The sequence below is a fragment of the Hyla sarda genome, chromosome 7 (genome assembly GCF_029499605.1).
Source record: "Hyla sarda isolate aHylSar1 chromosome 7, aHylSar1.hap1, whole genome shotgun sequence".
NCBI lineage: Eukaryota > Metazoa > Chordata > Amphibia > Anura > Hylidae > Hyla > Hyla sarda.
In genome coordinates, this window is record NC_079195.1 from 230,145,275 (window position 1) to 230,172,804 (window position 27,530).

Below are 27,530 nucleotides of genomic sequence, written 5' to 3' on the forward strand. Positions count from 1 at the left end.
GGGGCTGTGACCATCATCTTCTCTCATCTCTTTCTACAGATATTTCCAGCTTTAAAGAAACTTTTCCTTGACCTTCAGGAGCTAAAGAACTTTAAGTTTGAGTAAGTGACTATTATATGATAATGACCTAGAAGGGATGTCCTCATGTGACAACCTTAAAGGGGTACTCCGCTGCTCAGCGTTTGGAACAAACTGTTCCGAACGCTGGAGTTGGGAGCTTGTGACGTCATAGCCCTGCCCCCTCATGATGTCACGACCTGCCCCCTCAATGCAAGTCTATAGGAGGGGGCGTGGCGAATGCCACGCCCCCTCCTATAGACTTGCATTGAGGGGGCGGGGTGTTACATCATGAGGGGGCAGAGCTGTGACATCACGAGCTCCCAACTCCTGCGTTCGGAACAGTTTGTTCCAAATGCTGAGTACCCCTTTAAAGAATGCTTCCTCATGGAATGATCCTCGTCCTATACACCTTCCTTTCTGCTGTGATACACAATGGGGGAGATTTATAAAAATCTGTGCAAAGGAAAAGTTGCCCAGTTGTCCATAGCAACCAATCAAGTTTCTTCTTTAATTTTTGAGAGGCCCTTTAAAAAAATGAAAGACGCTCTCTAATTGGTCGCTATGGGCCACTGGGCAACTTTTCCTCTGGACAGGTTGTGATAAATCTCCCCCAATATGCTGAACACTTCTTATCTGACGATTGTTACTTTTCTGCAGGCCCGGTTCTGTAGTGTCCTCCATGGATCTAGTCTACCCAAATGGTACCAACACCACCGACTCCAGAACACTGGTTGATGAATTCCATAATGAAACTATAAACTCCGACACGCCAAACACCTTCGGTCTATTAGAGTTGGATCCTCAAAGTATTCAATCTAGAGGTGAGTCCACACTGGGAATATTATCAAATGAATTAATAAACTTTCCCTACAGACAAATACAGACCCAATGTCAGACCCCTATAGTAGAATAGACCCTCAGACTCTGCAGACCATCACTTTTCCTCATTCCTGACGCTTGCAGGACCAGGACAGGTGAGTAGTAAGGATGGACACATGGCATTTAGGAGACTTGTCTACTCTTCCAGGAGTCCATAAGATTCCTGTTTGAGGAAACACCCTGGATATCCTGGAAGGGAAGACAACTATGGAATCAGTATAAGAAATCTATAAAAGGAAACCTCCCACAAGATCAATTAGAAAAAAACAACAATATAAAAACCTGTTACTGTGTAGCGTAATCAATACTTACAGTCCCCGGTCTGGACCCCGAGGCTGCTGCGCTGATCTGCTGATCTAAGAACAACAATTCCTGTACTGGACCCTGAGGTCTAATGATCTGGATCTGAGTTTCTGTCAATGTTCACACGTGATTTAGACCCATTTATTTCATGGAGTTTTCTGTATGGCGGCGTCTACAGATAATTAATCAAATTGTACAACAGTTAAGAATTGTAAATGTTTATTTTTTTCTATTTATGTAGCTGAAGGAATATCGACTCCAGCACTGACCACAGTACAAACAACTTCTCCATTACCAACAACCACCAGAGCTTCAACCACAACCATAGATCCCGCAACAGCAACCACTGGACCAGCAACAGCAACCACTGGACCAGCAACAGCAACCACTGGACCAGCAACAGCAACCACTGGATCAGCAACAGCAAACACTGGACCAGCATCAGCAACTACAAGACCAGCGACAGTAACCACTGGACCAGCAACAGCAACATCAGGATCAGCAACAGCAACCACAGGATCAGCAACAGCAACCACAGGATCAGCAACAGCAACCACAGGATCAGCAACAACAACCACTGGACCAGCAACAGTAACCACAGGATCAGCAACAGCTACCACAGGACCAGCAACAACAACCACTGGACCTGCAACAGCAACCACTGGACCTGAAACAGCAACCACTGGACCAGCATCAGCAACTACAGGACCAGCAACAGTAACCACTGGACCAGCAACAGTAACCACTGGACCAGCAACAGCAACCACTGGACCAGCAACAGTAACCACTGGACAAGCAACAGCAACCACAGGACCAGCAACAGTAACCACTGGACCAGCAACAGCAACCACTGGACCAGCAACAGTAACCACTGGAACAGTAACAACAAATACAGGACCTTCAACTGCAAGTCTTGAAACAGGGTCTGAAACTACAAGACCCACAGCAACGACTACAGAGCCTCCATCCACAAGGCCTGCAAGTACAGGGACAGGGCCTACAATAACTACAATAGAACCTGCATCTACAGAGACAGGACCTACAGTAACTACAGCAGGACCTGCATCTACAGGGACAGGACCTACAGTAACTGTAGCAGGACCTGCATCTACAGGTACAGGGCCTACAGTAACTACAGCAGGACCTGCATCTACAGGTACAGGGCCTACAGTAACTACAGCAGGACCTGCATCTACAGGGACCGGACCTACAGTAACTACAGCAGGACCTGCATCTACAGGGACAGGACCTACAGTAACTACAGCAGGACCTGCATCTACAGGTACAGGGCCTACAGTAACTACAGCAGGACCTGCATCTACAGGGACAGGACCTACAGCAGGACCTGCATCTACCGGGACAGGGCCTACAATAACTACAATAGAACCTGCATCTACAGAGACAGGACCTACAGTAACTACAGCAGGACCTGCATCTACAGGGACAGGACCTACAGTAACTGTAGCAGGACCTGCATCTACAGGTACAGGGCCTACAGCAGGACCTGCATCTACAGGGACAGGACCTACAGTAACTACAGCAGGACCTGCATCTACAGGGACAGGGCCTACAGTAACTACAGCAGGACCTGCATCTTCAGGGACAGGGCCTACAGTAACTACAGCAGGACCTGCATCTACAGGGACAGGACCTACAGTAACTGCAGCAGGACCTGCATCTGCAGGGACAGGACCTACAGTAACTACAGCAGGACCTGCATCTACAGGGACAGGACCTACAGTATCTACAGCAGGACCTGCATCTACAGGGACAGGACCTACAGAGACTACCACTCAACCAGCAACTTCCACACAGTCTCCCACAGGCGCTGAGCTTGTAGAGCCTTCATCTGTCGGTACATTTACAGCTGAGCCTCCTCCGCCAACCGTATCCTCTACCACAAATGCTCCAAACACCGTTCCACTAAAATTCAGAATTGTGAACAGAGTCTACAACGAGAGTCTTAAGGACCCATCTTCTCCAGATAGTCAGAAACTCAGCGCCGAAATAAGGAAGTGGGTGAGTAAACCCTTAATTATTGGTGAGTAACAATTCATTCATGTTCATATTTCATGGAGCCGTCCATACACATTATAGCAGACGTGCCACTAGTCAGATCTATGGCAGATTGTTCTCACCTCTGATCCTCTCCACTATAGGGGTTATAATCTCATCTCTGCGTAGATTCCTATAGATCACAGATAATAACCATAGATCACAGATACTAATCATAGATCACAGATACTAATCATATATCACAGATACTAACCATAGATCACAGATACTAATCATATATCACAGATACTAACCATATATCACAGATACTAACCATATATCACAGATACTAACCATATATCACAGATACTAATCATATATCACAGATACTAATCATATATCACAGATACTAACCATATATCACAGATACTAATCATAGATCACAGATACTAATCATATATCACAGATACTAATCATATATCACAGATACTAACCATATATCACAGATACTAACCATATATCACAGATACTAATCATATATCACAGATACTAACCATAGATCACAGATACTAATCATATATCACAGATACTAACCATATATCACAGATACTAACCATAGATCACAGATACTAACCATATATCACAGATACTAATCATATATCACAGATACTAATCATATATCACAGATACTAATCATATATCACAGATACTAATCATAGATCACAGATACTAACCATATATCACAGATACTAATCATATATCACAGATACTAATCATATATCACAGATACTAATCATATATCACAGATACTAATCATAGATCACAGATACTAACCATATATCACAGATACTAATCATATATCACAGATACTAATCATATATCACAGATACTAATCATAGATCACAGATACTAATCATATATCACAGATACTAATCATATATCACAGATACTAATCATATATCACAGATACTAACCATATATCACAGATACTAATCATATATCACAGATACTAATCATAGATCACAGATACTAATCATATATCACAGATACTAATCATATATCACAGATACTAACCATATATCACAGATACTAACCATATATCACAGATACTAACCATAGATCACAGATACTAATCATATATCACAGATACTAATCATATATCACAGATACTAATCATATATCACAGATACTAACCATATATCACAGATACTAATCATATATCACAGATACTAATCATATATCACAGATACTAATCATATATCACAGATACTAAACATATATCACAGATACTAACCATATATCACAGATACTAATCATATATCACAGATACTAACCATAGATCACAGATACTAACCATAGATCACAGATACTAATCATATATCACAGATACTAACCATATATCACAGATACTAATCATATATCACAGATACTAACCATATATCACAGATACTAACCATAGATCACATATACTAATCATATATCACAGATACTAACCATATATCACAGATACTAATCATATATCACAGATACTAATCATATATCACAGATACTAATCATAGATCACAGATACTAATCATATATCACAGATACTAACCATATATCACAGATACTAACCATATATCACATATACTAATCATATATCACAGATACTAATCATATATCACAGATACTAACCATATATCACAGATACTAACCATAGATCACAGATACTAATCATATATCACAGATACTAACCATATATCACAGATACTAACCATATATCACAGATACTAACCATATATCACAGATACTAACCATAGATCACAGATACTAACCATATATCACAGATACTAATCATAGATCACAGATACTAACCATATATCACAGATACTAACCATATATCACAGATACTAACCATATATCACAGATACTAACCATAGATCACAGATACTAATCATATATCACAGATACTAATCATAGATCACAGATACTAACCATATATCACAGATACTAACCATATATCACAGATACTAACCATAGATCACAGATACTAATCATATATCACAGATACTAATCATATATCACAGATACTAACCATATATCACAGATACTAACCATAGATCACAGATACTAATCATATATCACAGATACTAATCATATATCACAGATACTAATCATAGATCACAGATACTAATCATATATCACAGATACTAATCATAGATCACAGATACTAACCATATATCACAGATACTAATCATATATCACAGATACTAATCATATATCACAGATACTAATCATAGATCACAGATACTAATCATAGATCACAGATACTAATCATATATCACAGATACTAACCATATATCACAGATACTAATCATATATCACAGATACTAATCATATATCACAGATACTAACCATATATCACAGATACTAATCATATATCACAGATACTAATCATAAATCACAGATACTAATCATATATCACAGATACTAATCATATATCACAGATACTAATCATATATCACAGATACTAATCATATATCACAGATACTAACCATATATCACAGATACTAACCATAGATCACAGATACTAATCATATATCACAGATACTAATCATATATCACAGATACTAATCATATATCACAGATACTAATCATATATCACAGATACTAACCATATATCACAGATACTAATCATATATCACAGATACTAACCATATATCACAGATACTAACCATATATCACAGATACTAATCATATATCACAGATACTAATCATAGATCACAGATACTAACCATATATCACAGATACTAATCATAGATCACAGATACTAACCATATATCACAGATACTAACCATAGATCACAGATACTAATCATATATCACAGATAATAACCATATATCACAGATACTAATCATATATCACAGATACTAATCATAGATCACAGATACTAATCATATATCACAGATACTAACCATATATCACAGATACTAATCATATATCACAGATACTAATCATATATCACAGATACTAATCATATATCACAGATACTAACCATATATCACAGATACTAATCATATATCACAGATACTAACCATAGATCACAGATACTAATCATATATCACAGATACTAACCATATATCACAGATACTAACCATATATCACAGATACTAATCATATATCACAGATACTAATCATATATCACAGATACTAATCATAGATGACAGATACTAACCATATATCACAGATACTAATCATATATCACAGATACTAATCATATATCACAGATACTAATCATATATCACAGATACTAATCATATATCACAGATACTAACCATATATCACAGATACTAATCATATATCACAGATACTAATCATAGATCACAGATACTAACCATATATCACAGATACTAATCATAGATCACAGATACTAATCATATATCACAGATACTAATCATATATCACAGATACTAATCATATATCACAGATACTAACCATAGATAACAGATACTAATCATATATCACAGATACTAACCATAGATCACAGATACTAACCATATATCACAGATACTAATCATAGATCACAGATACTAATCATATATCACAGATACTAATCATATATCACAGATACTAACCATAGATCACAGATACTAACCATATATCACAGATACTAACCATATATCACAGATACTAACCATATATCACATATACTAATCATAGATCACAGATACTAATCATATTTCACAGATACTAATCATATATCACAGATACTAACCATATATCACAGATACTAACCATAGATCACAGATACTAATCATAGATCACAGATAATAACCATAGATCACAGATACTAATCATATATCACATATACTAATCATATATCACAGATACTAACCATAGATCACAGATACTAATCATATATCACAGATACTAACCATATATCACAGATACTAACCATATATCACAGATACTAACCATATATCACATATACTAATCATATATCACAGATACTAATCATATATCACAGATACTAACCATATATCACAGATACTAATCATATATCACAGATACTAATCATATATCACAGATAATAACCATAGATCACAGATACTAATCATATATCACAGATACTAATCATATATCACAGATACTAATCATATATCACAGATACTAATCATATATCACAGATACTAATCATATATCACAGATACTAATCATAGATCACAGATACTAACCATATATCACAGATACTAATCATATATCACAGATACTAATCATATATCACAGATACTAATCATATATCACAGATACTAAACATATATCACAGATACTAACCATATATCACAGATACTAATCATATATCACAGATACTAACCATATATCACAGATACTAATCATAGATCACAGATACTAATCATAGATCACAGATACTAATCATATATCACAGATACTAACCATATATCACAGATACTAACCATATATCACAGATACTAATCATATATCACAGATACTAACCATATATCACAGATACTAATCATATATCACAGATACTAACCATATATCACAGATACTAACCATATATCACAGATACTAATCATATATCACAGATACTAATCATATATCACAGATACTAATCATATATCACAGATACTAACCATATATCACAGATACTAATCATATATCACAGATACTAATAATAAATCACAGATACTAATCATATATCACAGATACTAATCATATATCACAGATACTAATCATATATCACAGATACTAATCATATATCACAGATACTAACCATATATCACAGATACTAACCATAGATCACAGATACTAATCATATATCACAGATACTAATCATATATCACAGATACTAATCATATATCACAGATACTAATCATATATCACAGATACCAACCATATATCACAGATACTAATCATATATCACAGATACTAACCATATATCACAGATACTAACCATATATCACAGATACTAACCATAGATCACAGATACTAATCATATATCACAGATACTAACCATATATCACAGATACTAATCATATATCACAGATACTAATCATAGATCACAGATACTAATCATATATCACAGATACTAACCATATATCACAGATACTAATCATATATCACAGATACTAATCATATATCACAGATACTAATCATATATCACAGATACTAACCATAGATCACAGATACTAATCATATATCACAGATACTAACCATATATCACAGATACTGATCATAGATCACAGATACTAATCATAGATCACAGATACTAATCATATATCACAGATACTAACCATAGATCACAGATACTAACCATAGATCACAGATACTAATCATATATCACAGATACTAATCATATATCACAGATACTAATCATAGATGACAGATACTAACCATATATCACAGATACTAATCATATATCACAGATACTAACCATATATCACAGATACTAACCATATATCACAGATACTAATCATATATCACAGATACTAATCATATATCACAGATACTAATCATAGATGACAGATACTAACCATATATCACAGATACTAATCATATATCACAGATACTAACCATATATCACAGATACTAATCATATTTCACAGATACTAATCATAGATCACAGATACTAACCATATATCACAGATACTAATCATATATCACAGATACTAATCATAGATCACAGATACTAATCATATATCACAGATAATAACCATAGATCACAGATACTAATCATATATCACAGATACTAACCATAGATCACAGATACTAACCATATATCACAGATAATAACCATATATCACAGATACTAATCATATATCACAGATACTAATCATATATCACAGATACTAATCATAGATCACAGATACTAATCATATATCACAGATACTAATCATAGATCACAGATAATAACCATAGATCACAGATACTAATCATAGATCACAGATACTAACCATATATCACAGATACTAACCATATATCACAGATACTAACCATATATCACATATACTAATCATAGATCACAGATACTAATCATAGATCACAGATAATAACCATATATCACAGATACTAACCATAGATCACAGATACTAATCATAGATCACAGATAATAACCATAGATCACAGATACTAATCATATATCACATATACTAATCATATATCACAGATACTAACCATAGATCACAGATACTAATCATATATCACAGATACTAACCATATATCACAGATACTAACCATATATCACAGATACTAACCATATATCACATATACTAATCATATATCACAGATACTAATCATATATCACAGATACTAACCATATATCACAGATACTAATCATATATCACAGATACTAATCATATATCACAGATAATAACCATAGATCACAGATACTAATCATATATCACAGATACTAATCATATATCACAGATACTAATCATATATCACAGATACTAACCATATATCACAGATACTAACCATATATCACAGATACTAATCATATATCACAGATACTAACCATATATCACAGATACTAATCATATATCACAGATACTAATCATACATCACAGATACTAATCATAGATCACAGATACTAATCATATATCACAGATACTAACCATATATCACAGATACTAATCATATATCACAGATACTAATCATATATCACAGATACTAATCATATATCACAGATACTAATCATAGATCACAGATACTAACCATATATCACAGATACTAATCATATATCACAGATACTAATCATATATCACAGATACTAACCATATATCACAGATAATAACCATAGATCACAGATACTAATCATAGATCACAGATACTAATCATATATCACAGATACTAACCATATATCACAGATACTGATCATAGATCACAGATACTAATCATATATCACAGACACTAATCATATATCACAGATACTAACCATAGATCACAGATACTAATCATATATCACAGATACTAATCATATATCACAGATACTAATCATATATCACAGACACTAATCATATATCACAGATACTAATCATATATCACAGATACTAATCATATATCACAGATACTAACCATAGATCACAGATACTAATCATATATCACAGATACTAATCATAGATCACAGATACTAATCATATATCACAGATACTAATCATATATCACAGATACTAACCATATATCACAGATACTAACCATAGATCACAGATACTAATCATATATCACAACTACTAATCATATATCACAGATACTAATCATATATCACAGATACTAATCATAGATCACAGATACTAATCATATATCACAGATACTAACCATATATCACAGATACTAATCATATATCACAGATACTAATCATAGATGACAGATACTAACCATATATCACAGATACTAACCATATATCACAGATACTAACCATATATCACAGATACTAACCATATATCACAGATACTAATCATATATCACAGATACTAATCATAGATCACAGATACTAATCATATATCACAGATACTAATCATAGATCACAGATACTAATCATATATCACAGATACTAATCATATATCACAGATACTAACCATATATCACAGATACTAACCATATATCACAGATACTAATCATATATCACAGATACTAATCATAGATGACAGATACTAACCATATATCACAGATACTAACCATATATCACAGATACTAACCATATATCACAGATACTAACCATATATCACAGATACTAACCATATATCACAGATACTAACCATATATCACAGATACTAATCATATATCACAGATACTAACCATAGATCACAGATACTAACCATATATCACAGATACTAATCATAGATCACAGATACTAATCATATATCACAGATACTAACCATAGATCACAGATACTAATCATATATCACAGATACTAATCATAGATCACAGATACTAACCATATATCACAGATACTAACCATATATCACAGATACTAACCATATATCACAGATACTAACCATATATCACAGATACTAATCATATATCACAGATACTAACCATATATCACAGATACTAATCATATATCACAGATACTAACCATATATCACAGATACTAACCATATATCACAGATACTAACCATATATCACAGATACTAATCATATATCACAGATACTAACCATATATCACAGATTCATATATCACAGATACTAACCATATATCACAGATACTAACCATATATCACAGATACTAATCATATATCACAGATACTAACCATATATCACAGATACTAACCATAGATCACAGATACTAACCATAGATCACAGATACTAACCATAGATCACAGATACTAATCATATATCACAGATACTAACCATATATCACAGATACTAATCATATATCACAGATACTAATCAAATATAACAGATACTAATCATATATCACAGATACTAATCATATATCACAGATACTAACCATAGATCACAGATACTAATCATATATCACAGATACTAACCATAGATCACAGATACTAACCATAGATCACAGATACTAATCATATATCACAGATACTAATCATATATCACAGATACTAATCATATATCACAGATACTAACCATAGATCACAGATACTAACCATAGATCACAGATACTAATCATATATCACAGATACTAACCATATATCACAGATACTAACCATATATCACAGATACTAACCATAGATCACAGATACTAATCATAGATCACAGATACTAACCATATATCACAGATACTAATCATATATCACAGATACTAATCATAGATCACAGATACTAACCATATATCACAGATACTAACCATATATCACAGATACTAATCATATATCACAGATACTAATCATATATCACAGATACTAACCATATATCACAGATACTAACCATAGATCACAGATACTATTCATAGATCACAGATACTAACCATATATCACAGATACTAACCATATATCACAGATACTAACCATAGATCACAGATACTAATCATATATCACAGATACTAACCATATATCACAGATACTAATCATAGATCACAGATACTAACCACAGAGTAAAGGAGGTATATGAAGTGATCTTTCCACATTTGTTAATAGACTTTAACATCTCATAATGTTTCACATTTTTACCTTTAAAGGTGTACTCCGGTGGAAAACTTAAAAAAAAAAAAAATCAACTGGTACCAGAAAGTTAAACAGATTTGTAAATTACTTTCATTAAAAAATCTTAATCCTTCCAGTACTTATTAGCGGCTGTATACTACAGAGGAAATGCTTTTCTGTTTGGATTTCTCTTCTGTCACGACCACAATGTTCTCTGCTGACCTCTGCAGTCCATTTTAGGAACTGTCCAGAGCAGCATATGCTTGCTATAGGGATTTTCTCCTGCTCTGGACAGTTCCTAAAATGGACAGCAGAGGTCAGCAGAGAGCACTGTGGTCGTGATACAGCTGCTAATAAGTACTGGAAGGATTAAGATTTTTTTAATAGAAGTAATTTACAAATTTGTTTAACTTTCTGGCACCAGTTGATTTGAGAAATTTCTTTTTTCTTCCACCAGATTATCAATATGATTCCTCCATCTGCTCTGAGCAGCTATACACTTCTACCATATCACCTGTGGCCTCAGTGTGATCTATGAGTAGAGATGAAGCAGATCAGACCGGAGGCCATAACACAAGATGATGGGGATGTTCCCACCATCGCACATTGGGGCTGTGACCATCATCTTCTCTCATTTCTTTCTACAGATATTTCCAGCTTTAAAGAAACTTTTCCTTGACCTTCAGGAGCTAAAGAACTTTAAGTTTGAGTAAGTGACTATTTTGGGATCATGACCCAAAAGAGATGTCATCATGTGACTATTATATGATCATGACCTAGAAGAGATGTCATCATGTGACTATTATATGATCATGACCTAGAAGAGATGTCATCATGTGACTATTATATGATCATGACCTAGAAGAGATGTCATCATGTGACTCTTATATGATCATGACCTAGAAGAGATGTCATCATGTGACTATTATATGATCATGACCTAGAAGAGATGTCATCATGTGACTATTATATGATCATGACCTAGAAGAGATGTCATCATGTGACTATTATATGATCATGACCTTGAAGGGATCTCATCATGTGACTATTATATGATCATGACCTTGAAGAGATGTCATCATGTGACTATTATATGATCATGACCTAGAAGAGATGTCATCATGTGACTATTATATGATCATGACCTAGAAGGGATCTCATCATGTGACTATTATATGATCATGACCTAGAAGAGATCTCATCATGTGACAATTATATGATCATGACCTAGAAGAGATCTCATCATGTGACTATTATATGATCATGACCTAGAAGAGATCTCATCATGTGACTATTATATGATCATGACCTAGAAGAGATCTCATCATGTGACTATTATATGATCATGACCTAGAAGAGATCTCATCATGTGACTATTATATGATCATGACCTAGAAGGGATCTCATCATGTGACTATTATATGATCATGGCCTAGAAGAGATCTCATCATGTGACTATTATATGATCGTGACCTAGAAGAGATGTCATCATATGACTATTATATGATCATGACCTAGAAGAGATCTCATCATGTGACTATTATATGATCATGACCTAGAAGAGATGTCATCATGTGACTATTATATGATCATGACCTAGAAGAGATCTCATCATGTGACTATTATATGATCATGACCTAGAAGAGATGTCATCATGTGACTATTATATGATCATGACCTAGAAGAGATGTCATCTTGTGACTATTATGTGATCATGACCTAGAAGAGATCTCATCATGTGACTATTATATGATCATGACCTAGAAGGGATCTCATCATGTGACTATTATATGATCATGACCTAGAAGAGATCTCATCATGTGACTATTATATGATCATGACCTAGAAGAGATGTCATCATATGACTATTATATGATCATGACCTAGAAGAGATGTCATCATATGACTATTATATGATCATGACCTAGAAGAGATCTCATCATGTGACTATTATATGATCATGACCTAGAAGAGATGTCATCATGTGACTATTATATGATCATGACCTAGAAGAGATCTCATCATGTGACTATTATATGATCATGACCTAGAAGAGATGTCATCATGTGACTATTATATGATCATGACCTAGAAGAGATGTCATCATGTGACTATTATGTGATCATGACCTAGAAGAGATCTCATCATGTGACTATTATATGATCATGACCTAGAAGGGATCTCATCATGTGACTATTATATGATCATGACCTAGAAGAGATCTCATCATGTGACTATTATATGATCATGACCTAGAAGAGATGTCATCATATGACTATTATATGATCATGACCTAGAAGAGATGTCATCATGTGACTATTATATGATCATGACCTAGAAGGGATCTCATCATGTGACTATTATATGATCATGACCTAGAAGAGATGTCATCATATGACTATTATATGATCATGACCTAGAAGAGATCTCATCATGTGACTATTATATGATCATGACCTAGAAGAGATGTCATCATGTGACTATTATGTGATCATGACCTAGAAGAGATCTCATCATGTGACTATTATATGATTATGACCTAGAAGGGATCTCATCATGTGACTATTATATGATCATGACCTAGAAGAGATCTCATCATGTGACTATTATATGATCATGACCTAGAAGAGATATCATCATATGACTATTATATGATCATGACCAAGAAGAGATGTCATCATGTGACTATTATATGATCATGACCTAGAAGAGATCTCATCATGTGACTATTATATGATCATGGCCTAGAAGAGATCTCATCATGTGACTATTATATGATCGTGACCTAGAAGAGATGTCATCATATGACTATTATATGATCATGACCTAGAAGAGATCTCATCATGTGACTATTATATGATCATGACCTAGAAGAGATGTCATCATGTGACTATTATATGATCATGACCTAGAAGAGATCTCATCATGTGACTATTATATGATCATGACCTAGAAGAGATGTCATCATGTGACTATTATATGATCATGACCTAGAAGAGATCTCATCATGTGACTATTATATGATCATGACCTAGAAGAGATCTCATCATGTGACTATTATATGATCATGACCTAGAAGAGATGTCATCATATGACTATTATATGATCATGACCAAGAAGAGATGTCATCATGTGACTATTATATGATCATGACCTAGAAGGGATCTCATCATGTGACTATTATATGATCATGACCTAGAAGAGATGTCATCATGTGACTATTATATGATCATGACCTAGAAGGGATCTCATCATGTGACTATTATATGATCATGACCTAGAAGAGATCTCATCATGTGACAATTATATGATCATGACCTAGAAGAGATCTCATCATGTGACTATTATATGATCATGACCTAGAAGAGATCTCATCATGTGACTATTATATGATCATGACCTAGAAGAGATGTCATCATATGACTATTATATGATCATGACCTAGAAGAGATCTCATCATGTGACTATTATATGATCATGGCCTAGAAGAGATCTCATCATGTGACTATTATATGATCGTGACCTAGAAGAGATGTCATCATGTGACTATTATATGATCATGACCTAGAAGAGATGTCATCATGTGACTATTATATGATCATGACCTAGAAGAGATGTCATCATGTGACTATTATATGATCATGACCTAGAAGGGATCTCATCATGTGACTATTATATGATCATGACCTAGAAGGGATCTCATCATGTGACTATTATATGATCATGACCTAGAAGGGATCTCATCATGTGACTATTATATGATCATGACCTAGAAGAGATCTCATCATGTGACTATTATATGATCATGACCTAGAAGAGATGTCATCATGTGACTATTATATGATCATGACCTTGAAGGGATCTCATCATGTGACTATTATATGATCATGACCTAGAAGAGATGTCATCATGTGACTATTATATGATCATGACCTAGAAGGGATCTCATCATGTGACTATTATATGATCATGACCTAGAAGGGATCTCATCATGTGACTATTATATGATCATGACCTAGAAGAGATCTCATCATGTGACTATTATATGATCATGACCTAGAAGAGATGTCATCATGTGACTATTATGTGATCATGACCTAGAAGAGATGTCATCATGTGACTATTATGTGATCATGACCTAGAAGAGATGTCATCATGTGACTATTATATGATCATGACCTAGAAGGGATCTCATCATGTGACTATTATATGATCATGACCTAGAAGGGATCTCATCATCTTCTTTACCATTATCTTTACCATCATCAGCCGGGGACATCACTCATCATCACTACTACTGGCCACATTAGGAATATTTACCTACTTAAGTCTGATATTGAGGGAGACTCAGATTACTGCTAAATATTAGGCTGGTGTGACCCCAACCAGGACCACTATGGGGACCCTAAACCCCCTGTTCCTCCACACAAACATAACAGGGGGACATGTTGTAGGAGTTACAGACACCACTTTATATGTCCATAGAGTTCCTATACAGAGAAAGGGAAGTGTCAGTAAATATTACAGCTGAATGACCAGGTGACCAAAAGTAACTATCCATAACCACAAACATGGCCGACTATGTCTGTCCCTTCCTGTCCCCAGTTATAATAGACTGTAGCTCTGTAGAACAAGCCGCTGATGTAACTAGTAAAACACTATAACAGTAATAGGAACAGTCATGGGAACAAGTCTGGTTCATCATGAGAGGAAGAAGGTTCCTGTGATGTCTTCTCAGGGGGTGACTAGCATAAAGAAGGCTTCCTCATGGGATGGTTCTCATCCTATACACCTACCTCTCTGCTGTAAACAATATAGAAAGTAGAAGAGCGGCACACCAATCAGGATATACATGGTTTATTAACCCATTCATTTCACAAATTGCAACGTTTCAGCCTCACCATGAGGCCTTTCTCAAGCCTCACGGAGAGGCTGAAACATTGTATTTTGTGACATGAATGGGTGAATAAACCATGTATATCCTGATTGGTGTGCCGCTCTTCTACTTTTTATATTGTTTCGATCTATGGTTCAGACCACGGGGAGCAGGGCACCCGCTATTGGACTTGAAGTCTATATACAATGCCGACCCTCAGGACATTTTTGCTTTCGTACCTCTTTGTTGTGATACACAATGCACTGGATACTCCACACTTCTTATCTGACTATTGTTACTTTTCTGCAGGCCCGGTTCTGTAGTGTCCTCCATGGATCTAGTCTACCCAAATGGTACCAACGCCACCGACTCCAGAACACTGGTTGATGAATTCTATAATGAAACGATAAACTCCGACACGCCAAACACCATTGGTCCATTAGAGTTGGATTCACTAAGTATTCAATCTAGAGGTGAGTCCACACTGGGAATATTATAAACTAAATTGCAGTCACAAGTAGTCCGCTTCCCCCCAGACAAATACAGACCCAATGTCAGACCCCTAAAGTAGAATAGACCCCAGATTACACTCTGCAGACCATCACTTTTCCTCATTCCTGACGCTTGGTGCCACCATAGACAAAGTCCTGATGCTGGGGCTGGTGTCAGGACATTGTCAACAGAAATGTGGTAACCAGGAGAGGTGAGTATTAAGGATGGACACATGGCACCTAGGAGACTTGCCTACTCCTTCAGGAGTCCAGAAGATTTCCTGTTAGGGAACATCCTGGCAGGTAAGTTAAGTATGGAAAAGGAGGAATCTTTTAAAGGAAACCTCCCAAAAGTAGTTGTCAATACTAATAGTCTGAGGTCTGAATCCTGAGGCTGCTGCGGTGCTAATCTTAGGACAACAATTCCTGTCCTAGTCACTGAGGTTTAAAGGGGTACTCCCGTGGAAAACTTTTTTTTTTTTTTTTATCAACTGGTGCCAGAAAGTTAAACAGATTTGTAAATTACTTCTATTAAAAAATCTTAATCCTTTCAGTACATTTTTGGGGCTGTATACTACAGAGGAAATGCTTTTCTTTTGGGATTTCTCTTCTGTCACGACCACAGTGCTCTCTGCTGACCTCTGCTGTCCATTTTAAGAACTGTCCAGAGCAGCATATGTTTGCTATGGGGATTTTCTCCTGCTCTTGACAGTTCCTAAAATGGACAGCAGATGTCAGCAGAGAGCACTGTGGTCGTGACAGAAGAGAAATCCAAGAAGAAAAGCAGCTGCTAATAAGTACTGGAAGCATTAAGATTTTTTAATAGAAGTAATTTACAAATCTGTTTAACTTTCTGGCACCAGTTCATAAGAAAAAAAAAAGTTTTCCATGGGAGTACCCCTTTAATGATCTGGATCTGAGTCTCCATTAATGTTCTCATGTGTTTCAAGCCCATTAGAATGTTGTTGGTGATTTGGTTTCATTTAAAGGGGTATTCTGCCCCTAGACATTTTATCCCCTATCCTCAGGATAGGGTCGCTGGGACCCTGTGATCTTCAGGCCGGCTCCCCAACGTTCTGAACATTTATGCCACGCCCCTTCCTTTCATGTCTATGGGAGGGGGTGTGACTGGTGTGTATTTCAGCTCCACAGCCGTCACCCCCCCCCCCTTCCTTAGACATGAATGGAGGGGGCGTGGCATGACATCATGAATATGGCTACCCAAAGCCAGCGATCTATACATAAATGTTCAGAACGCCGGGGTGCCTGAACACAGGGGGTCCAATCAGCCGGTCCCCTGTGATCAGTCATCTTATATCCTATCCTTAGGACAGGGGATAAGATTTCTAGGCCTGCAGTACCCCTTTAAGGTCTCTAGGACAGGAAGTGTTATCACAGTATTTCAGATAGCTATCGGCAGGGGTTGGTGTGAATCAATAGAGCAGGCAATAACATATAAAATAATATCTGAACATATTTTTACTGTGTACAAGTCTTTGAATAGTCCAAGGTTTGGTATATAGTATGGCAGCGTCTACGGATAACACATTACATTGTACAACAGTTAAGAATTATAAATGTTTAATTTTTCTATTTATGTAGCTGAAGGAATATCGACTCCAGCACCGACCACAGTACAAACAACTTCACCATTACCAACAACCACCAGAGCTTCAACCACAACCATAGATCCTGCAACAGCAACTACTGGACCAGCAACAACAGGACCAGCAACAGCAACCACAGGACCAGCAACAACTAATGCGGGGCCTTCAACTGAAAGTGCTGAAACAGGACCTGCATTAACAGCATCAGGGCCTGAAACTACAGCAGGACCTGCATATACAGGGACAGGACCTACAGTAACTACTGCAGAACCCGCATCTACAGGGACAGGGCCTACAGCAGGACCTGCATCTACAGGGACAGGACCTACAGTAACTACAGCAGGACCTGCATCTACAGGGACAGGGCCTACAGCAGGACCTGCATCTACAGGGACAGGGCCTACAGTAACTACTGCAGAACCCGCATCTACAGGGACAGGGCCTACAGCAGGACCTGCATCTACAGGCACAGGACCTACAGTAACTACAGCAGGACCTGCATCTACAGGGACAGGGCCTACAGCAGGACCTGCATCTACAGGTACAGGGCCTACAGCAGGACCTGCAGTAACTACAGCAGGACCTGCATCTACAGGGACAGGGCCTACAATAACTACAGCAGGACCTGCATCTACAGGGACAAGACCTACAGTAACTACAGCAGGACCTGCATCTACAGGGACAGGTACAGAGCCTACAGTAACTACAGCAGGACCTGCATCTACAGGGACAGGGCCTACAGTAACTACAGCAGGACCTGCATCTACAGGGACAGGTACAGAGCCTACAGTAACTACAGCAGGACCTGCATCTACAGGGACAGGGCCTACAGTAACTACAGCAGGACCTGCATCTACAGGGACAGGACCTACAGTAACTACAGCAGGACCTACAGGGACAGGACCAACAGGAGGACCTGCATCTACAGGGACAGGGCCTTCAGTAACTACAGCAGGACCTGCATCTACAAAGTCTGCAACAACAAAAACAGGGACTGGAACAAATACAACTCAAAATGTAGCTCCACTTCAACCAAATCTGCCCCAAGGTATGGAGACCAGTGACAAAGATACATTTTCTAATTAACTTTTTTTGTGTTTTTTTTCTATGGCAGACACAAAGTATACTATATTATTGATAATGTTACTTTATCTTGTATTTTCTATAGGAGATACCGCTCCCGCTGCTCAAGCCTCCATCCCTGCCTTTGGCATTGCCTTGATTGTGCTGGTCATTGTGGCAATCGTTCTTATACCCATATGTATTCTTGTGGTAGGTACACACATATTGCTAGAGCTCCCATAAATGATAACAGTAATGTTCACCCCCCTGATAAGTGAGTGAAGCAGCAGAGTTTACACCTTGACAACTTCTAACCTTATCCCTGCTTAGTCACAGCCACTAACAAAGAGTAACTATCACTCAGAGGATTGAGTCTGGTGATGTATTACGTGGCTGCCAATTCAGTTGTGAATGGCCCCTGCAATATTAGTGGATCACTAAGGGTGGGAGGCCTCCATAGACATCAACTACCTGACTCCTTACACTGAGCAGGAGGCATATAGGGCAAGGCCTCCTGCTTAATATGTAGTTTCCATAGCACCCAAAAATTACACAGAGAGCAGGGACTCCTGTCAATTTGACAGGAGTCCCTGCTTCAATATAGTAAACAGTGGTGCTGTATGCACTTCCTACTGTATGGGCCTTGGTATAAAGAGGCAATGCTGCGCATAAATTATTAACTCATTAAAGCGCTGCACCTGATCCAGGGACTGTAGGGTCATCTTCTACATCAGTGTACAATCTTAAATAAACAAGACAGCCCAATCACAAAAGTGAAAACTGAAATTAATCTTGGGAGGTTCACTCCTCTTTAGTGGCCATGTCCAGTTTTACCCACATTTATACATTGTAACAAGCCAATCAGCATCATAATCAGGACTACATACACAAACGCTCTTCCATAGAGATGATATGGAGGGAGCATGTTGGCTACAGCTTTGTGCTGTGGTCGACACATGTCATCCTCTTAGAGAATCGGGGCACTGGGCGGGAAATCACGGGGGTCCAAGCGGTCGGATTCCACCGCAATCTTATACTTATCCCCTATCCTGCAGCTAGGGGATGCATTTTTATATACTGGACTACTCCTTAAGAATGGAGGCTCTGAATGTAAACAGTAAACATATGTGTTGTTAAAGGGGTACTCCGCCCATAGACATCTTATCCCCTATCCAAAGGATAAGGCATAAGATGTCTGATCGCGGGGGTCCCGCTGCTGGGGACCCGCAGACATCCGGTGCACGGAGAGAACTTTGCTCTGTGCCGGATGACTGGTGATGCAGGGCAGAGGCTCGTAACCTCACAGCCATGCCCCCTCAATGCAAGTCTATAGGAGGGGGTGTTATGTCTGTGGGCCATGACGCCGCAAGTGGGGCGCGGACGTGACGTCACGAGCCACCGGCGCTGCACCTGGATCTCTTAATGAATGCCGGGTGCAGCAGGGAGATCGCGGGGGTCTCCAGCATCCCTTTGGATAGGGGATAAGATGTCTAGGGTCGGCGTACCCCTTTAAGGAACAGTCATGTGGATTAGGCTGGTTAGTCCCATGGCTGGGTTGTGTAGCTAACCCAGTGTTTTTTGTTTTTCTCAATAAAGCTGTTCCCGTAGGCAAAGTGCAGGAATGAGACCTCTGGACACTAATATTAAATCTCTGGGGCAATTCCAATAAAATGCAGTTTTGCTAGGACAGCTTAGAATGTTACAGCCAGAAGAATGGATATTTGGTCACTGTCCCTTTAATTAGTGCTCTTATAGCAGCTTTACTGAATTTACCAGTCTTGCTAGTTTTTCGCAACATGAATTTGTAAATGGTTAATACTGATGTATGTGTTCTCTGCTTCTCAAGTGCTCAGTCCAAAGTTTCTAAAACTACTGTAGAGGATCTTCACAGGTTATTTTACTGTAGTACAAAATGTAGACTTACTCACTCAGCGGTGGTCCTGTGACATGACAAGTGACAAGTGACACGGCAGATAAGTAGCAATACCTCTAACCAAAGGCAGAAGAAGAGATCAGTGATTCAGAGAGGCCCTTGTTCAGCTTTCTCCTCTCTTATGAAGACAAGGTTCTCCCTCTCGGACACAGGAATCTTGTGGTATGATATCCTCACATACTGTACCCCGGTTGATAATATGGGTCCTAGGTGTTCCTAGCAGGGATATGTACACTTTGGTGGTTGACTGGAACTGTCTGCAAGTGCAGAGCTAGGTGATGTTACTCAGGCCAAGGCCAGGCTCAGACCAGTTCTAACAGGTTTAGATCCACCCCTTCTCCTTCCATAGAGAGGTTTGACTAAGGACTTTCTCCTGAATCATTGGCTAGGATTATCATGTGACCAAAGCATTAATCAAAGTGCAATGCACATAAATACATTTGCATTAACTCTCCAGTACCTGATACAGATTTTATGCATTAAGAAAACCTGTAGACACTTAGCGACCCGACAGCTTTCCTAAGGTAGTAGCTAAAACAGTCATAATGGGACACTAAAACAACCTGTCAGAAGTTTCACTAGTAACATACTTCCTCCCTCCCATTAAATGCTGGGGGTCTCAGGTATAGATATAAAGGGTTCCTCCTCCTAGGACAACAAATGCAGACTGCATCGGGCCCAGGATGGATCTAGTTGACAATTCTTGACTTGTATCTGAAGTTTTCTGTTGTGTGATGTTTCGTCTTCTCATTTCCAGGGGTCCAGAGTTGTTCCTTTTTCCTCTAACCCACCTATTAATGGTATAATCGCGGCCTAAAGTTTTGGAACTTTGCAATGGTAAGAAAAATTCTGTCCCCCCAAATTACATCTGCATAAGACCCCGCCTCCCCACACACACACATTAGGACGGCTCATGGTATGCTTATGTGCAGATTCTCTATGCATACTCATACAGAAACAGTTAACACTTTACATGACAATAAAGAATATAAAGACATTGGCAATACATTGAATTACATTATAAAAGACACACAACAAATGCTGAGCTGTGGGCCGGAGCAGACACGGTAGATGGACAGGTATGTTCAGCATCGGGATACTACAAACTCACCTTCTTAACCCCTTCCCGCTATGAGACCTATGCATACGTCCCAGCACCCGACACGTTCGCACGCTGGGACATATTCATATGTCCCCGCGATCTCCTGCGCTGCCGCAGAGTGCTCAGGAGATCGCCAGTGGGATCTGGCTGTCAATCACAGCCAGGGACCCACTGCAGCTCCTGGAGTTGCAATCGCGCCAGCCCCGGCAGCATTAACCCATAGATGCCGTGATCAATCCTGATCACGACATCTATGGTGTTGACAGGGGGAGGGTGCTCCCCCCTGTTCACCAACGGCGGCACCGCGATACGATCGCAGGTCACCGTTGGTTTCTATGGCAACAGGAGGTCACATGATGACCTCCTATCTCCCAGCTACGGAAGCCTGTGAGATCCAGCCGCAGGCTGGATCGCACAGGCTGCAACAAGTGCAGCCGATCAGGCTATACTGTGATGCAGTAAAAATGTATTGCAGTAAAAAATGCCCCTTTCCCATTAAAAAAAAAACACAAATCATATACATATTAGGTATTGTTATGTCCATAATCATGTGTACTATAAAGCTACAATGTAAATTATCCCGCATGGTGAATGCCATTAAAAAAAGCACTAAATTCGCCAATTTTGGTGCAAATAGCGGAATAAAAAAGATAAAAGGTAGCACGTAGCACCAAAAATGATACCAATAAAAGTTACAGCTTGTCCCGCAAAAAATAAGCCCTCACTCAATGGCGTCGGACGAAAAATAAAAAAGTTACGGCTGTCGGAACATGATAACACAAAAAAGGGAAAAAGTTATTTTGCTCAGAAAAAGGAAAAAGAACATAAAAAGCTATATAAGATAGGTATCGCCATAATCGTACCTACCCACAGAATAAATAGAACCTCACTTTTACTGCACAGTAAACACCATAAAAACAAATTTTAAAAAACGCCAGAAATTTTCCAGTTTTTCACAATATTTTGGAGATTTTCACAAAAAAATCTTCATGTATCAACAAAAATGCACCACTTACATAAAGTACAATATGTCACGAAAAAACTCTCAGAATCACTCCGCTCTAAAGCATTCTAAAGTTATTACCATTTAAAGGGGTACTCCACACCTAGACATCTTGTCCTCTATCCAAAGGATAGGGGAAAAGATGTCTGATTGCGGGGGTCCCGCCGCTGGTTACCCCCGCAATATAGCATGCGGCACCCACCTGTTTCTGCTCCGGATGCACTGGAGGGTCTGGGTGACGTCACACGGGGTCGGAGTTGTGACGTCACGGACTTCCGTTCCGGTGGTCGGGACCCAGACCCTCCAGCGCTTCCGGAGCAGAAACAGGTGGGTGCCGCATGCTATATTGTGGGGGTCCCCAGCGGCGGGACCCCCACGATCAGACATCTTATCCCCTTTTCCTTTGGATAGAGGATAAGATGTCTAGGGGTGGAGTACCCCTTTAAAGAGACACATTTCAAGAGAGCCTGGTCATTAGGGTAAAAAATGGGTCCGTCCTTAAAGGGGTACTCCGGTGGAAAACTTTTTTTTCTTTTTTAAATGTACTGTTGCCAAAAAGTTAAACAGATTTGTAAATGACTTCTATTAAAAAATCTTTACCCTTCCAGTACTTATAAGCAGCTGTATTCTATAGAGGAAATTCTTTTCTTTTTGAATTTCTTTTTTGTCTTGTCCACAGTGCTCTCTGCTGACACCTGATGCCCGTATCAGGAACTGTCCAGAGCAGGATAGTTTTTCTAACGGGATTTTCTCCTGCTCTGGACAGTTCCTGACACGGACAGAAGTTTCAGCAGAGAGCACTGTGGACAAGACAAGAAAATAAATTCCTCTGTAGCATACAGCTGCTAATAAGTACTGAAAGGATTGAGATTTTTTTTTTAAATAGAAGTAATTTACAAATCTGTTTAACTTTCTGGCGCCAGTTCATTAAAAAAAAAAAAAAAAAACTCCACCGGAGTACCCCTTTAAGGGTTTAAAGTAAGCCGTCCTCTGCGCAATGTCGTGGAGGGTGGGAGCATTTTATTCACTGATGTCAATTTCTCCACAGTTTGCACTGGGCCTCCGATAAACAAGAAAAACACAGGACAGCGCGCAATGGGAAGATTCGATATTCCTGTAGGAACGTGGCGGAATGGCGCCAAAGATCGATTACGGATACTGTGATCCTGAAAACTTGCAAAGTATTAATGCAGCAGCAAATTGTAAGCTTTCCAGCTGTTGCAAAACTACAACTCCCAGCATGCCCTGGCAGCCTGCGGCTGCCAGGGCATGCTGGGAGTTGTAGTTTTGCAACAGGTGAAGAGATACAGATTAGCAACCAGGAAGAGGCACAGGTCATGCATGTTGTTTACATGATATACGTTATAGGTCATGCAGACTATCGCTTCCATCCTGCATACAATGTCATGCCATCTGCCGCTGTCTATTTATTGAAGGATTTTTTTTTTTTTAGGATATAATTTGAATATTTTGTACATATGTGATATGTCATTTTTTATAGTTGATAAACTAAAGCCTTATTAATAAAGATGGCAACCCAGGATTGTATGAGCAGAACAGATTTGTGGTATATTCTCAAACTTTATATAAATCAATAGTACAAGTGGTTATGAGACACTGTAAAATATCTTATTAGAGAAAAATATACATTGCAAAACTGCTCTGTATCGAATCACTCAGGGATCAGGTTACAACTATCCATAGACGTCTATGAAAAGGGGAGAGGAGAGTGACTGGAGAGAGACATGGAGTACAATCTGAAAGCTCTGAGTTACAACTATCCATAGACGTCTATGAAAAGGGGATGGGAGAGTGATTGGAGAGAGACACGGAGTACAAGCTGAAAGCTCTGGTAAGAGTTACAGCTATCCATAGACGTCTATGAAAAAGGGATGGGAGAGTGACTGGAGAGAGACATGTGTACAGAGACACGAAGTACAAGCTGAAAGCTCTGGTAAGAGTTACAACTATCCGTAGACATCTATGAAAAGTTGAGGGGAGAGTAACTGGAGAGCGACAGGAGTACAGAAACACGGAGTACAAGCTGAATGCTCTGGTACGAGTTACAACTTTCCATAGACGTCTATGAAATAGGAATGGGAGAGTTACTGGAGAGAGGAGTACAGAGACACAGAGTACAAGCTGAAAGCTGTGGTAGTTACAACTATCCATAGACGTCTATAAAAAGGGGAGAGTGACTGGAGAGAGACAGGAGTACAGAGACACCGAGTACAAGTGGAACGCTCTGGTAAGAGTTACAACTATAAATAGACATCTATGAAAAGGGAATGGGAGAGTGACTGGAGAGAGACAGGTGTACAGAGACACGGAGTGCAGGCTGAAAGCTCTGGTAAGAGTTACAACTATCCGTAGACATCTATGAAAAGGGGATGGGAGAGTGATTGGAGAGAGACACGGAGTACAAGCTGAAAGCTCTGGTAAGAGTTACAGCTATCCATAGACGTCGATGAAAAAGGGATGGGAGAGTGACTAGAGAGAGACATGTGTACAGAGACACGAAGTACAAGCTGAAAGCTCTGGTAAGAGTTACAACTATCCGTAGACATCTATGAAAAGTTGAGGGGAGAGTAACTGGAGAGAGACAGGAGTACAGAAACACGGAGTACAAGCTGAATGCTCTGGTAAGAGTTACAACTTTCCATAGACGTCTATGAAATAGGAATGGGAGAGTGACTGGAGAGAGGAGTACAGAGACACAGAGTACAAGATGAAAGCTGTGGTAGTTACAACTATCCATAGACGTCTATAAAAAGGGGAGAGTGACTGGAGAGAGACAGGAGTACAGAGACACCGAGTACAAGTGGAACGCTCTGGTAAGAGTTACAACTATAAATAGACATCTATGAAAAGGGAATGGGAGAGTGATTGGAGAGAGACAGGTGTACAGAGACACGGAGTGCAGGCTGAAAGCTCTGGTAAGAGTTACAACTATCCGTAGACATCTATGAAAAGGGGAGGGGAGAGTGACTGGAGAGAGACACGGAGTACAGAGACACGGAGTACAAGCTGAATGCTCCGGTAAGAGTTACAACTATCCATAGACATCTAAGAAAAAGGAATGGGAGAGTGACTGGAGAGAGGAGTACAGAGACAC

The 27,530-nt window shown here is 38.3% G+C and overlaps 1 protein-coding gene across 1 annotated transcript in view; it reads left to right on the forward strand.

Moving 5' to 3' along the window:
• The window catches only part of LOC130283226 (mucin-2-like), an 87,606-nt gene extending 61,640 nt beyond the window's left edge, over positions 1 to 25,966 (forward strand). The window contains exons 14-22 of the mRNA XM_056532432.1: positions 40 to 101; positions 718 to 881; positions 1,484 to 3,261; positions 12,989 to 13,050; positions 17,527 to 17,690; positions 19,311 to 20,363; positions 20,484 to 20,587; positions 23,068 to 23,147; positions 25,464 to 25,966. Of these exons, the coding sequence (XP_056388407.1) occupies positions 40 to 101; positions 718 to 881; positions 1,484 to 3,261; positions 12,989 to 13,050; positions 17,527 to 17,690; positions 19,311 to 20,363; positions 20,484 to 20,587; positions 23,068 to 23,127 (3,447 nt within the window). The 3' untranslated portion in view covers positions 23,128 to 23,147; positions 25,464 to 25,966. The remainder of the gene's footprint in view (positions 1 to 39; positions 102 to 717; positions 882 to 1,483; positions 3,262 to 12,988; positions 13,051 to 17,526; positions 17,691 to 19,310; positions 20,364 to 20,483; positions 20,588 to 23,067; positions 23,148 to 25,463) is intronic.
• Positions 25,967 to 27,530: the final 1,564 nt, after the last annotated feature.